Here is a 15563-nt window from a genome sequence, read left to right as displayed (position 1 = left end):
GCTAAAAGAAAACTATACTAATATGTAGTATTAAATGACTCGATAAGACACATATCCAGGCACAATTGGAGCAATAATATGCTGCATTTCATTCAACTTTGCTCACTCATAGGTTTCGAGAATCTTCAAAGGAATGTAATAACCATTTTTGCTCTGATCATCATATGAGACTTGCTGTAGCACTTTCGAAAAAAATCAGCTTTCAACCATTGATTCTTGAAATTCCTTTTCATCGATGCCACTATGAATATCTTCTCCGTTTTCCACTTGATCGCAGTCCTGATTATTTTGTACGTGCAGCTCGTCAATTACAATTAATCGCAACTTGTTTTTCCCCATATGTCAGGCAGATTGAATTTGCGATGGAGACGACAATTCATAGAACTGGAAACTTAACTCCTCTCCAAAAAGATTTTCAGGTGTAATGATTTCTGGTTCAACCATGTTCAGGCCCAAAGTAGTAGGATTTAGATCTGTGACTAGATAACCTTCACTGATAAGTCCACATTCTTCTGCAACCACTTCCTTTGATACTGGGTTAAGGAAATCTACAAAGATATATTTGCCAACTTAATCAATAACATTCAAAGTTGAACTCTTATTCATAAAAGCTTCACTGTTTAATTAATTCGATTACCACTCTCTTTCACAGGATAATGAAGCTCCTGTGTTTGTTGATTGGATTGGGTTGATTCATGTTCATTGTTGGAGACTATCATAGGTACAAGATATTGTACCTCTACTTCCTTCTTGATACCACTAAGGATTTCTTCAGCACAGTGTTCTAGCGTCACAGAATTCACTACATTATCAGCTTCTTCTTCTGAAGACTGTTGTGTAATGCTGGCAGTTGCCGCTTCTACTTCATCTATTGAATTCATTTCACTGAAAATGTAAGTGGTTAAAGTAAATAAACATTCCATCATAAATTTTTTATCTAAACAGTGATTAATTACCTGATGTTCTTTCTCGGATTTTCAACTTCAAGAGTGTTCTTGCTCATTTGCTTTATGGAAGGATTAGCGTTAAAATTGTTAATGGATTGTCTAGGTCTAGGATCTCCTGAGCGATTCGCAATGGCCCATAAGTGACCAGCTCCATGCGGTGCCTTTGATCCCTTCCTGAAGTGGGGATTTATGGAGAGATTGTGCCGCACAGAATTTTTCCAACGGTCATCGTTGCTTTTGTAATAAGGAAAGTGTTCTCTAGATATAATAAGAAAAATAATTTATTAATTTTCCAAATATAGTAAACAAAAATAAGTAAATTAGGCGGGAGTTGATAAATTTTAGAAAAATTGTTTTACAATATAGAATTTACTATATAGAAAAATTCTAATTTTGTCACTTATTCAATGAGCAATAAATAATCATGTGAATGTCTACATTTGCATAATGACAGACGTTTAAATAGTTCCTGTCACTTGTCGGTTCAACGTCGACAAGCGTGCTCACCCCACGAGAACAATTTTCTTCACCTGCTTGCGGCGACGTCACGGAGTGTTACACACTCCCCTAATTAATTCTCTGTCTTTAGGAAAAGACGAAAGACCCGCTGAAACGCCCCAAGCATAAGGCTTTAAATAGTAACTTTATCTGATCCAATAACTACATACATATCTAATGATTATGCAAACAAAAAAAGAACAATGCACCTTTACATTATAGATTTTTATTGATTTTCATTATGATTGGTTTCAAATAATATGAAATATCACTTAATTTGAAAATTTGTTTGGTATATGTGACCTAATTACCAAAAATAAGCTAAAAATATCAAAAGCTATCCAAAGTATGAGTGCAAAATACCCAGAGTAACAACTGATTTCTTTTAGAAAGAATAAATTTGTTAATTGTTCTATACAGTAAAGAGAATTTTATATATCAGTTATATTTTATTAAACCATTTTGATCCTCTTCATTAAATAACCAATACCATTAATATATACATTAAATACATAAAAAAGGAGAAATCAAAAGGGAGAAAATAAAATAAAAGATCAAATGTATCTATAAAAATGTCATTTTGTAGATTTGTAAATATCGAATTCATCTGCCTGGAAGTGATTCATCCGAAGTGTACTATGTAATACATTCAGTATATATGGTTCTCCTTCGAACCGTAGGAAATGTAGGAAACGAGTTTCTACGAATTTACGAGAACGTGGTCCGCGTCGATGCGGGGTAGCTGGTCGGGGAGGGTCGCGTTCTTAGATGGTACCCCTTGGCACCGCTGCCCTCGCTACGCAGTGGTACCAGCTGGTACCGGCTCTTTTGCTCGTTTCAACCCTCCCTCTACTCTCCACCAACACGAATGTGCACAATTTACTGGTTCTGTGCTTTCACCTGTTCGATCGAAGGTTTGTCAAATATAGATAATATAGATAATCGAGCCCCTGAACTCATTTTCAATCCTCCTCTTACGATATTTATCTAGTACATAATTGTATTTCATTCTTATAGTTCTAACGTCTGTGAATTTAGTTAAAATTTTATGTATTCTTTTCCGTATCCTCCATTCTCGTATTTTAACTTAATTTCAATAGAACATTGTGGATTTTGTGTTCATAGAGAATTTGGGTCAAGGCTTATCACAGATAATTTTCAACAAATAATTCTGATAATAAAGATTAGTGTCTTGACTATGAATGTTTCTAAGAAATTTAAATGTAGAAAGATTTATGAAATGTACTTGATATGGGAAAAGATGCAAGATATCCAAAGAAAATATTCATTAAGAAAATTCTATTTATGTTCCATTCATGCTTTCAAAAATATGAATTTGCATAAATACCTAAATTATTAATTACCATATTATTACTAATTATTATTTTATAAATTCAGTACCTATACAAAGTTCTAGTGGTTTAAATACAAAGTCTACTGAAAATTGTTCTATTAAAATGAATATATATATATTCTAAAATGAATATATAATAATTTCTTTTTTCTACTTTCTTTTTCATTGAATTGACGAGTGTGGCTTCCGAGGGGTTCAAATACTCTTGGAAAGTACTCACGAGATCCACTGATAAATAGCTGACACCGTGAGCTCTCCCCTTTCCCGGAGAGCGTGTTCGATAAGCTCTGTGTACGTGAAAGGCGGCTTCTTTGGGCCGTTACATCGGGAAGACGCAAAATTTCTATTATCCAGGCTAGAGTAACTATGATTCGACTCCTGATGTGACGATCCGTTTTCGTTGTAACTCCTTTTCACGTCGTTCACGTAAGTAGACCCATACGAACGTCCATTTACCTTTGTCTTATTCCCTGCGTAAAAAATATGAAACATATGATTTCTTCGAACTATATTGATGAATAATTTTGTAAATACATAGGAACCACGAGCATGACGCGATTTCCTGTGTAAAAGTGAGAAGTACAGAATAAAAGTTTCTTATTTTTTAGCTTAGTTTTGAAGGTAATAGACTTTGAAAACTTATCAAGTAATTAACTATTAAACATAAAGGTTTGACAATATCTTGAATAGCTGCACACCACTGTGAACGTCTTTGGGCGAAGGTACAGTGAACTTTTCGTCAGCAGCCTCGATAAACGGATCCAACTTGAAATCCAGCAACCAGGAAAGGTTTCCAGTCTCCTGATCATCAAATTGTTGCTGCTGATGACTACTAGAAGACGCATCGGTCTTGCCCTGTTGCATGTTAGGCGATGGAACGGTAACAACTGGCTCCCAATAGTCAGAGCCAATAGGATAGCTCGTTTCCTCGATTTGGATCTCTTGGATCACTTGTTCTTGCCTGTGTTCGGACGACGAGGAGGATGTGGTAGGTGAAGCCGCGATATCGACAATGTTTTGCTGGGATTCTAGCTCCGAGACGGTTGTCCAGGTGCAATTAGTGCCGTCCACGAGAAGTACTTCCAATCGAGCGACTGGACACTCGTCGACGGCTTCCTGGGCCGATAACGGAGAGAATAGAGCCGCGGTGTCTCCTATTACTTGGTTGGAGGCGACTACTTCCATTGGAGCCTCGATTTCTTGGTACTGATACCGTTTGTGATCGTTCTGGACCTCCTCGCAGAAGCTCTCGATATCCAGATCCTCGAAGATGCGTTTCTTCCCGACACGGGACTGGTTGTCCGATAACTCGTGCTCAGGGACACCGCCCGTGCCAGAGGACGGCCCAATCATGCTGTCGAAGGCAAGTTTTAATTCATTTCTTATACTAATGCTTATGTGTACATGGTGTGCCAGGTAAGTAAATTGCGAATTTTTATGAACGTAACACTAAAGAAGCGAAATCTGAATAGAAATTTGTTTCATGTGTTAAATATTATAATAAATACTCTTCTTTCAATATTTTATATATCTTTGCATTATACATTATACACTATGTGCATTTTTGCGCCTACAAATTTTTCACAAATCTATAAAAATCCGTAGTCTAGTAACAGGAATGTTTCTCGGCAAGTGGCAATATTATCAAAACCCAATTTCCATACTTTCCCATACTCTAGCTTTTGTATCAGTTACAGCTCACTCATTTTGGCTAGTACGTGTGATTTTATTTATAACGATTTATAGAAATACGTGTATTAGATACGCATCACAAAAATGGAAGAACCGCGTATTAAGCAACGTCCCTACAATTCTGTGTCAAACTTGAAGAAAAATGATAATTTGATAAATTTCATTCATTCTTCTCTTTTTACAAATTCATTCAATGTATTCGCTGTATACGATATCGAATTGAATGAATTTGTTTCTCAAGGACGACTGAATTAAAAGATGAAGTTTAGGCGCAAACCATGAATTAGACCTGTCTCGTGAAAACTCTATAGAATTCACGAAAATATAAAAGTAGCGTAGATAACCCATTGGGAATCATAGTTGCGCTAATACATTTCGTTTGTAATTTCTTTTAATTGATTTGCATTAGCAGATTTTATCGAATTTACATTGTATACTTTTGTAATATGGAATATTTTAATTTTGTTATTATTTCTTCTTTTATCTAAATTTTATACTTTCATAAAATTAAAAAAAAAATTAAAGTATTTTATAACACTATGATGTATCAGTTTTTTCAAGTGAAATTCTTATCGTACCTTCGATTTGTGTAATGAACTTCTGTAATGTATCTACTATTTTAATATACGTTTTGTAACCTGATAAAACAATAACCTACTTTGTTTACGTTTTTCTAATAACATTTACGCAACTTTTACGTATTACATGCATGTATTTTACTGCTTGGTCTTTAATGGGTTAAATAATGATACTCCAAATTGGCCACAATATCGAATCCACCTATACTTACCTTAATTCTCCCAATATCTCGATTTCGACGAGATTATTATCACCAATTATTCCGCGATCGTCGAAACGGAGCTATTAATCGTAAAATAACTTCTAACTTTCATCACGATGTTCTAACGTCAATATGAAAGTAATTTTCCAAGGATTTTGAACGTTTCATCGATGCACGAGCTCGCGTTTCTCTAAAAAAAAAAGGAAAAAAAGAAAAGCTTGGGATTATCGGTAATGAAGAACTCGCGACTAATTAACGATAGCCACTGGTTCACACGGTTCAAATATGTCTCATTGCGAACTGCACTCCCGTTTTCAATCGACACTCATCCCTTTTTGTCCACTTTGTACGCGAAATCACCTTGCGATCGGACGTTTTTGGAATATCTACATGATCAACTTCGGATCGCGACTGTCTTCTCTTTCGTATTTCAATTGTTACGCGGCGTGATGCGCACGCATCCTCGAGACCAGATGCAGGAGGGGCCGTAGGCGCATGCGCAGTGCGACAACAGAGATTTGGCGCTTAAGTGCGTTCACGTAACAAGAACAAGAAATGTTATTACACATACTGTAAGAAATAAAAGATTAGAATAGTTTATATTTTAATACTTACAAACTTATAAAATAAACTTATAAAATAAAGGTATATACGATTTTTATTTTGAATAATCGTTATTTAAGGAATTGAAACTTTTCTTCTCATTATAATTCTTATATCGGTTACTATATCACTACTAGCTTATTGCTTTGCTTGTTTCGATTCTTGTATCAATTTTACAATACATTAAAATAGTTCATTGTTTATTAGACTGCGGATATCTATTCATTTATGGGAAACTTCAGAAATGCACGTAATATGGAAAAATATATGAAATATTCAAAATGTAACATCTGTTATGATATTTAATAGATACAAAAAATTTCTGTTAAGCTTATGTATATCATAAATAGAGTTGGAGAGATATTTATGCAAACTATTATAATATTTTTAAGGATAAAATTTGAAAATTTTTATTTCTACATTCTCTCTTATTGTAAATTTCAAGAAATTGAAGTATTTATAACAATATGATTTGTAATTTCATATCTTTAATAATATAACTAAGAAAGTGGAAAGTGGAAAATAAAAATTTATTTCGTTCACTAAATATTATAACAAGTGCTTCATTTTAAATGTTTTATAATTTATATTTTTGTATGTTATGTTTTTGTACTATGTTCTATTAGATTTTGAAAATATAAGTAATATAGTAGTTAAAGATATAAACAGTATAGATAGGAATAGAAAGAATAGGTTTAAAGAACAAATTTAAAAAATAGATTCAAGAAATGAAGAAATGCAAACCGGAAATCATTCTAAATTGAAAGGTAAAGAATAAGAATAATAAATAAAAAAATAAATATTATGTTCTTTACATATATTTGCATTCTGTGCATTCTTGCATTTGTAGATTTTTGATAAACGCATAAGAATCTACAATCTACGATAAATTATGTTTTACTTGATTATAATACGCTAATAATTAAAATTCATTTGACCCCTACATATATGCAACCCAAGTTGCGTGTATGTAGGACCGCGTTGACGCTGTGGACGAGTTGATTTCGAGAAGGGATCGACGTCCGTTTTGCGTATTTATTTATTCGCTGTAGAAACACGGAGACTAGCAGCGTTCAAGGTCAAGGTGACATCACGCAAATAAAGGGATAGAAGGCGACAGAGTTGGATTTTTACCATCCACGGGGTTGTACTCATAATCGGTACATTTTTGGGTAGAGTGTGAAGTGCATGTATCCACTGCGCACAGATCATAGACATCAGAAGTATAGACCGCGGATGCCGTGTTGAGAAAATGGGCTTCGTTAAAAAAGAGATAGAGAAATAAATAACGCGTCTCTCTTTCCTTTTCTATGGGCGGAGCATAGTATCTGTTAGAAAGAGACAGTGATACCACGTTAGATATGTCTATCTCTTTTTTAACGAGGACCATGCTCTTCATTTGACACCCGCGGTCTATATTTTTCATGTCTATGGCAGGGATGAACGTCATGAAGAATGACATTTAAAATTTGCAGTTAAAGATCAAACGATAACAGAACAGAGAAGTCTCACGGACTCGCGGTGTGACAGTTCCCATTACATGGAGTATTGAACGAGGGACGAAATACATTATGAACATGGACAACGTGGACCAGCATTTGCTTCACCAGTTTAGTTGTCTAGGCACCACCGACAGAGATGATCTGGTGAAGCAGCTGCAGAAGCTGCTGGCTGGCAGCCAGCTCAACGAAACTACTGCTGAGTTCTTTTTGGATATGAATAATTGGTGAGATACTCTCCCACTTGTAATCGTTCTACGTTGGTCAAGTTTAGTCCACCGACCTAACCCTACCGTCGCCATGTTTACTTGTTGTATTGCCTTATCCATCCTTGCTTATTTATGCATTTATATCACTGACAACTCACACTCGCATAACATTTGCAATTTCTTCAGTTATTGTTCATGTATTACATAAATTGTTGTTCAATGGAATAACTGCTACATTAGAATATCAACTTATTCTTTAAAACTGTAATTATGAAAGAAAAATATGGTGACTATTGTATAGACATTTGTTGATGAAACATAAACAAATACGTAAATGTATATGTACGTGCAAATAATCTACATAAAATTTTAGGAATCTCCAAGCGGCAATTTGTAGCTACTTTGACTTTGAGTCTCCAGTTCAACATAAATTTCCTTGTATGATGCTGATAAGCGATAGCACTATTGGCGAAGGAGAATCAATACCACCACTTACTAATTTTCGAAAATCATGGCATATACAAAACAGTGGTAGAGAAGCGTGGCCTGATGGAGTTTGCTTACAGTATATAGGAGGAGTGCAAATGGGTGAATGTACAAAAATACCAGTCCCATCTCTAGGCCCAGGAGAAATAACAGAGGTGAGCGTGGATCTTCAAAGTCCTCCACATTGTGGTACATTTCAAAGTAAATGGAGGATGATGGTAAAATCTACAGAAATCTTGTTTGGAGGTAAAATCATTTACCTTCTTGTTGTTACTCATCTGTGATATTATCTTTTAGTAATAATCTCTTTTTTCAAATTTAGATATTATTTGGATAACTATTACGGTAAGTGAAAGTGGCACTCTGGCCATTACTCAACAACTGCATCAATTAAGTACTTCATCGTCTAATGATACAAGGATGTGCTAGCCCCTAATATCCAGAGAATTTTCTTAATTTTCTTCTCACATTTTTTAAACGCTTTCGATTATTTTTTAAATCAACCAAATTAAATATGACATGTTCGTTTAAAATATCACTTTAAAGATACTAGAAACGTTTTTATTTCCTTCTACAATCACGCGAGAAAGTAGTATTTTCAATGGATAATTATATATATGATTTAAGATAGTACTGGACCTAGACTCTGTATAAAAGTAAAATTTTGTTAAATTGTGAAAGTTGCTTACACAAGGCCTTTTACCGTCCATGCTTGTCAGTTACATCCTTTTGAAAAATCTTTTACTTGATTGTTTCTGTGATGCAAAGTGTGGCGAAATGATTATGGTTTATACTTGTTAGAGCTGTAACAGACATGTATGGACCACTTTTGAAAATAATACTGATAGAAATTGATATAAATATAAATAACTAGAAAAAATATATATATACAAAAAATATATATATATTTTTTTGCGTGTATATGTATGTATAATTATTAAGATACGAGTTTATTAAAGATATGAACGAAAACTTTTTATTAGAAAATAAAGTATAGATATGGTTGAAATATAATAATGCTATATGAATATATATTCATTTACCAATTTAATATCAATCGAACATGTATTTTCTTAATGACCGAATCTTACTTCTAGATAAAAACGTGTACATAAGCTTGTGTCAGTACTCTGTGTTCAATTTTGTTTTTAAACAGCCATTGGCATAGATAACTTTGTGTGTGGGTTGTATCCGATAAGTTCGATATCATCTGCTGTAAAATCTTCTATGTTTTCAACGTTCCTAACGATTTTTAAATATGGGAATGGTTTTGGCACACGTTTTATTTGTTCCTCGAGTGCGGATATGTGATTGAGGTATACGTGACAGTCACCCATTGTATGTACAAATTCACCTGGCTAAAAATAAACAAAGAGATACAAGTTTCTGTTAAAAAATTTTGCCAATTTTCCTTTCTTGTAAATTTACCTTTAAATTTGAAATGTGTGCCAGCATGTAAGTTAACAAAGAATAAGATGCGATATTAAATGGTACGCCAAGACCCATGTCAGCGCTTCTTTGATAAAGTTGACATGATAACTCTCCATTGTTCACATAAAATTGTACAAGACAGTGACAGGGAGGTAGAGCCATTTTTGAAATGTCGCCTGGGTTCCATGCTGACATTACAATTCGCCTATCATTGGGAGAATGTTGTATCTTATCTATGATCTGTTTTAACTGATCTATCCCTGTATAAACAAACCTTTCAGTGTACTTGTAGATAATTAAATTTGTACAATTAAACATAGGAATATTCGATTATTGTCTTACCTTGTCCACTATAATCTGTATCCATATTTTGGTACCTTGCACCATAGTGTCTCCATTGAAATCCATAAACAGGTCCTAAATCTCCTTCTTTCCTATCTGTGAAGCCACAAGAGTCTAGGAACTCACGTGAACTGTTTGCATCCCATATGTGGACATCCTTTTGACTTAATTCTTTGGCATTTGTCGATCCTCTAATAAACCATAACAACTCCTCCACTACACCCCTCCAAAATACTCGCTTTGTAGTTAGCAATGGGAATACATCTATGGTAATGATATCTTGTTATTGTAATTAAATATATAAGATATTAAACTTCTATTAAAGTATGAAAAATACTTACTGTCTCGTAAATTAAATCGCATCTGTGTCCCAAAAATGGACAATGTGCCTACACCTGTACGATCATCTTTCCTCGTCCCTTCTTTTATAATTTTCTTTATTAAATTTAAATATTGATATTCTTCGTGTTCTTCCCCGTTCTGAGTACATTTTTGGATTTCATTCGTTTCATTCGTTATTCTATATTTATTCATAATTCAAGAAAATAAAAGATTTATAATACTATAATAACTAATGTTAGTGATTTCGCCGTATAACATGGAGTAAATTTTGGCGGTATTATGTAGCTATAGTAACAAAAATTGTTAATTTAAAAGCTTTTTAAATACGTTAAAATTTGTTAAGAATGAATTTTATTAAAAGCACAAAATTATTAATATTAATTAAAATTATAATATATTTCTTATTTTCATCAATAATTTACGAGAACTTTATATAGACCTGATAGGCGGGAAAATTAATTATATACTTGTACGATTGTTACGTCGATGAATGAATTTAATTTGTAAATTTGTACATTTAACATAAGTTTAAAATGATAATAAAATGTATTATGCTAGCATGTTTTAATTTTTCATCATTACTAAATACTATTACGATATTAATATTTATTATAAAAACTAATTCTAATTACATGTGAAATTATTATATCGATAAATATAAACGAACTTAATATAAATTTAGAATAATTATAAAATATTGTATATCATACTAAGATGTTTTAACTTCTCGTTATTATTAGATATTATTATGTCATTAATATTCATTACAAAATATTTATACTTTTAATACATCTTACACAATTTCTCATACTACGTTGTATATATATAGAGAACATGTTTATTCTGACAAGAATTCTATTATATGATAAATTGTTATCACAACTGATAGAAAACAAAATTAAAAACAAATGTTCTTTGTTTGCCCGATCTATCGGAAGAGACCAATGATTTTTGTTCTGTACTATATATAGTGCATAAAATATAGTATATTAATATTGGAAGGTTAATTATTATTGATCACAAAGATCATATTTTATTAGATCGTTTAACAGATCAAAATGGTGTTGGGCAATGTAAATTCTTCCGTGTTGAAAATCATCGAACCATATAGAAAATGGGTTATAGAAAATCCACAATTGTTATCTGAGATTGAAAATACGGTCCATTGCTTACCTTACTTCACGGCTGGTTAGAAAAATTCGTTACTTTTATTCTTCAAATACGATGACTTTTCTCCTCGATTTTTATTCAGTAAACATTTTTTTTTAGGTCATTTTAATAATTCCGCCTTTTGGTCGGAGTTATTATACTCTGCTTCGAATTTGATAGTATTTTTCAATGATTTGTTAATGTGCAGCGGAAAATGCGTTCATTTACAGTTTCCTCAGTTCGAATCAAAAATTAAAATTTGGTTGACTGTGGTAGAATACACGGAGGCTCTTTTTGAGATCAGTGCAAAAAAATTATGTGGCCAAACTGGAAGATGGTTCATGATCACTATGGTCCAAATATTTAAGTAAGTAGCATAATATTTCTGAAGTTTAGATTACACGTTCCTCTCAATTATTAATATTTATAAATGAATCCTTCATAGGACTGTGTTAAGACTTCTACTGATTCATCTGTATAAGGAACGTATAATAAAAAGCCCTCCAATACAGCCACTAAACAGAGAAAAGCTAAGCAACTCACATGATGAAAAATTATACGAAGGATTCAGATTGAAACGATCTGGCACTATTGTTAGGAGTATAAGAAATATCAAGCATTCACACATGCGTACTTGGGAACCATTGTCTTCTAATATTGACAATAATGATAACTTAAATAGATCTTCAGTATCAGAAAAAGATTTAATATTAGCTGAGGTAGAAATGTATTCAAATTCAACTAAGTATAATAGCTCCAGAAAATACTTATTCATTAATATTTCTTATTTCATTTTTAGACTCTTTATATTTTGAAACCACTTTTTCATTTGGCATGTATATCTTTTACTGGAGAAAAACGTTGGCCACCATGGTTGTTATCATTTGCTATTGATTTACTCAGGTAAAAGATAAAATTTAGTATCAAACTTATCAAATAACTACATAAAAAGGGTTGAATTATATAATGATATAAAAACTCAATGTTATTTTACAGTTTAAATATAGCTAGTAAAAGGACAAAAAATATATCATTTAGCAAAGAAGAAGAGAAAGAATTCTTCAGGCGAAGACTTGCTCTGCTCCTTTACATATTAAAGTCTCCATTTTATGATAAGTATAGCTGCATTAGAATATATGCGACTCTAACTGCACTTTCCAATAGAGTACCTTTAGCAAAATTTTTAACAGAGCCAATAAAAAAGTACTTGCCACATTGGCAAAATACATATTTTTACATGTGGTCAAGTTAGTTTATGGAGTTATTAAATGTTTAAGAGAGTTACTGATACACCTTATTTTTGGGGGAATAGGGATTATAAAAGGAATAAGGATAATTTCAAATTTAAAAAAAGAATATTTTTAGCATAAATTTGAAATGACTGATTTTTGTCATAAATTATATAACTGTTGACAAATTTTTATTTATTATAGGTAAGGATAAATTAGCTCTACAATTTACTGAAGCACTTAACAATTCATAGATATATTATTAATATATTTTACATTTGATAGAAAAATTAGAAATATTGTTTTAACTCTATAACAAAATTGAAAGCCACCATTCCATTTTTGCAAATGCTGTGTTTTAATCAAAATTAGATTGAATACTTTTATAGTATTTGTAGATATATTCTGTTTAAATATGCGTGAGTACAATATTTTTGTAATTCGTTTCCAAACACACAAGTAAAAATATGTAAATGTACACGTTTATTATTTTTTATAAATAGTAAGATCTAAATACAGATTTCTTAACGAATACGGGATCTCCAATGTGTAAATATAGAAAATTGAAATTTTTTATGTTATAGAACGAAACATATGTAGAACGAAACATATAGCTGTATATATAAGATGAAAACAAATGTAAACAGGATGAATGAATATATAAACGATTAAAAGAGATATTTCTTTAAAAAATATATTTCCCTGCCCAATATATTTTATGGATTCCCTTATATTAAAATCACTAAATGTTAATATACCATAAAATGCATGGTAGTAATTTGCAAATATATTACACATTCAAATACAATATAGCAAGAAAATACAAATATGGCCTTTGGAGTTAAATGACGAGTTGCATAAAAAGTTACTTATTCACACATTTGGAGTAATGAATTTATAGTTACATCTTTCTTTCCATTATTTGCATCATAAACTGATTTAATTACCTCTTTATCCACATTCGGGAACATCTCTGAAATCTATAAGTTATTACATTATTACAAAAGTTGTTTTATTGCGGAAAAAAGTGAAGCTATTATCTTCTTACATTACCTGTTTTAATATAACTTCAGCATCTGGCATAGAACTGGGAATAATAGGCGGCACTGCAGCTGTAGGAGGTGCTGTGTAGACATTTACTGGTGCATACTGTGTCATGCCAAGCATTGTTGAAGAAGGAACCATCATAATTGGAGGTGCACTCATGTATGGATGACACTTAGTCTATCAAAATGGATAAATTATTAAATACAGGTATTAACTTATTGGTAGTAGATTAAATATATTTTCTGTCATATTACTAATAACTTTTACCGTATAACTAAAAACTAAATTTATCATTCCTTCTTGATTGTCTCCTTGCTTTCCACTAAGCATGTACCAATCTTCGTGCATCTCCCCTTTCTGGAGGACCTTTGATGGAATATCTATGTGACCCCATGCAATTAATTCATCCATTACAAACGAACATTCATCATAAACTTCTACATATATTTGTGAGACTCCTGGTGGCAAGTAACTGAATAATAAAAAGATAAAAGAAAGTAATGGATGGAATAAGTATATAAATTTGATTTATAATAAATTTATTATACAAATTACATACCATTGAATAACTTTGTTCCAGTGTGGATTTTTTGCTCCGTTTGAACATGTGTGTGTTTCATATACAGCATGGCCTACTCTTAATCTCACATAAGGATCCATTCTTGTCATCCCATAGTTTTTTACAAGCTTAGCCTATAGGAAGTATCTTTTTGAAATTACGATTAAAATATTATTACAAAACATACACTACTACTTTTTAAAACTGAATTAACTCCTACATGTCTACTAAAATCATAGAATTACCTGAACAATTGTAATACTAAGTCTACCGACATGGGGTTCATGCATTGTTGGCATGTTCTGCATTTGCAGCTGGTGAAGAGCAAGTGCAGCCTGCTGATCTGCAGCTTCTTGCTGTTGTTGAGCATTGCGCTCTTCCAATCTAAGAAATCCTTGCGGGAGTGGACCTAGAAAAGCCTGGAACATTATTATTATTATTATTATTTCAAATCAATATTTATTTATTCATATATATTGTAAATTTTGCTGGAGGTATGACAAATTCCACTGAATAATTACATCTCATTAATTGGCAACATTATGTTAATGCAACATTTTATTTGCAGTTTCTTTTCAATCAATTTGCATTACTAATTCTATCATTTAATATAGAATTCCAAGAATTTTTTAAATGTATAATAGTATAATAAACTAATATTGTTTAACAAATCGGCGAATGAGTCATCAAAAAATGAATATTTATGAACTTAACTGTTAATTAATAATAATTAACGAAATGAATCTTTAATTTTAAAATACTATACGATTTGCATTTTAATTTAATTGAATATTAAAAATGAATTGACGTGATGGTATCAGTACTTGATTTCAAAAAGAATTGCAACGTTTGTTGTAAAAGTTACATTATTTACCCGTCTTTTCCACTCTTCGTACAAATCTGATCGCCTTTCGGTTTCCCTAACAGTTATCCGAAGGTTTACTGAATTCATAACTTTTCCTTAATATTCTTAATATAATAGTATAATCGACTTCGATATAAGTGAAACCTGTCAAACTACACGTATTTTTTTTTGCATCAGAATAATCATAACACACATCTGTCACGCTGATGTCACGACATCTTAAGAGAATCTTTCAAACACTCGAATTACGTGTACATTTCAAACGCGAATGATATTACAGAAATTCCAATTCCAAACGAAAATCTAGAAGATACGTGAGCTAATAATACAAATGATTCTTATAAAAATATATTTTCCAGCACTAATTAAAAATCTTGAAATAAAATTAAAATATTGTTGTAAGATATAAATCAATTATAAGTAAATATGTATATGTAATGCAATTAATATTAGATTACAATATATAGTAAAATAATAGACTGCATATTTTTATGTACTTATAGAGAAAAAATATAAGAAAGAATATAAAA

At 31.9% G+C, this 15563-nt stretch overlaps 5 protein-coding genes across 8 annotated transcripts; 2 read left to right on the top strand and 3 right to left on the bottom strand.

The window, feature by feature from the left end:
- Positions 1-221: 221 nt before the first annotated feature.
- LOC117242574 lies at positions 222-4272 on the bottom strand. Its single transcript, XM_033509369.1, has 5 exons — positions 3498-4272; positions 3020-3269; positions 957-1205; positions 638-885; positions 222-548 (listed from the first exon to the last, which is right to left on the bottom strand). The coding sequence occupies exons 1-5, from the start codon at positions 4150-4152 to the stop codon at positions 343-345; spliced, it is 1608 nt and encodes a 535-aa protein (XP_033365260.1). The 5' UTR covers positions 4153-4272; the 3' UTR covers positions 222-342.
- A 2588-nt stretch (positions 4273-6860) lies between these two features.
- LOC117242337 (protein ILRUN) lies at positions 6861-9086 on the top strand. Of its 2 annotated transcripts, XM_033508903.1 has the most exons (4): positions 6861-7061; positions 7351-7601; positions 7957-8315; positions 8392-9086. In XM_033508903.1, exons 2-4 carry the CDS (start codon positions 7447-7449, stop codon positions 8496-8498), a joined length of 621 nt encoding a protein of 206 aa, XP_033364794.1. In that variant the 5' UTR covers positions 6861-7061; positions 7351-7446; the 3' UTR covers positions 8499-9086. The 2 variants fall into 2 exon arrangements, with proteins under 2 accessions (XP_033364794.1, XP_033364793.1); XM_033508902.1 differs by lacking the exon at positions 6861-7061 and having other exon boundaries at positions 7247-7601.
- Positions 8575-11496, bottom strand: LOC117242335 (thymidylate synthase). Of its 3 annotated transcripts, none has more exons than XM_033508898.1 (5): positions 10184-10376; positions 9843-10106; positions 9498-9760; positions 9199-9427; positions 8575-8872 (listed from the first exon to the last, which is right to left on the bottom strand). In XM_033508898.1, the coding sequence occupies exons 1-4, from the start codon at positions 10374-10376 to the stop codon at positions 9218-9220; spliced, it is 930 nt and encodes a 309-aa protein (XP_033364789.1). In that variant the 3' UTR covers positions 8575-8872; positions 9199-9217. The 3 variants fall into 3 exon arrangements, with proteins under 3 accessions (XP_033364789.1, XP_033364788.1, XP_033364790.1); XM_033508897.1 differs by lacking the exon at positions 8575-8872 and adding an exon at positions 11358-11496 and having other exon boundaries at positions 9073-9427; positions 10184-10469; XM_033508899.1 differs by lacking the exon at positions 8575-8872 and adding an exon at positions 11358-11496 and having other exon boundaries at positions 9073-9427; positions 10184-10362.
- Positions 11043-13240, top strand: LOC117242333 (peroxisomal membrane protein PEX16). Its single transcript, XM_033508896.1, has 5 exons — positions 11043-11372; positions 11454-11700; positions 11779-12052; positions 12133-12236; positions 12330-13240. Exons 1-5 carry the CDS (start codon positions 11243-11245, stop codon positions 12583-12585), a joined length of 1011 nt encoding a protein of 336 aa, XP_033364787.1. The 5' UTR covers positions 11043-11242; the 3' UTR covers positions 12586-13240.
- On the bottom strand, positions 13153-15120 carry LOC117242336 (toll-interacting protein-like). The gene is made up of 6 exons (XM_033508901.1): positions 15043-15120; positions 14414-14587; positions 14169-14302; positions 13877-14081; positions 13616-13786; positions 13153-13542 (listed from the first exon to the last, which is right to left on the bottom strand). Exons 1-6 carry the CDS (start codon positions 15118-15120, stop codon positions 13432-13434), a joined length of 873 nt encoding a protein of 290 aa, XP_033364792.1. The 3' UTR covers positions 13153-13431.
- Between the last annotated feature and the right edge of the window lie 443 nt (positions 15121-15563).

This window comes from Bombus vosnesenskii, unplaced genomic scaffold, assembly GCF_011952255.1.
Source record: "Bombus vosnesenskii isolate JDL3184/JDL3185 unplaced genomic scaffold, Bvos_JDL3184-5_v1.1 scf7180000016274, whole genome shotgun sequence".
Taxonomy (NCBI): domain Eukaryota; kingdom Metazoa; phylum Arthropoda; class Insecta; order Hymenoptera; family Apidae; genus Bombus; species Bombus vosnesenskii.
Note: the sequence above shows the minus strand (reverse complement) of the source record. Positions and strands in the feature narration are given on the sequence as shown.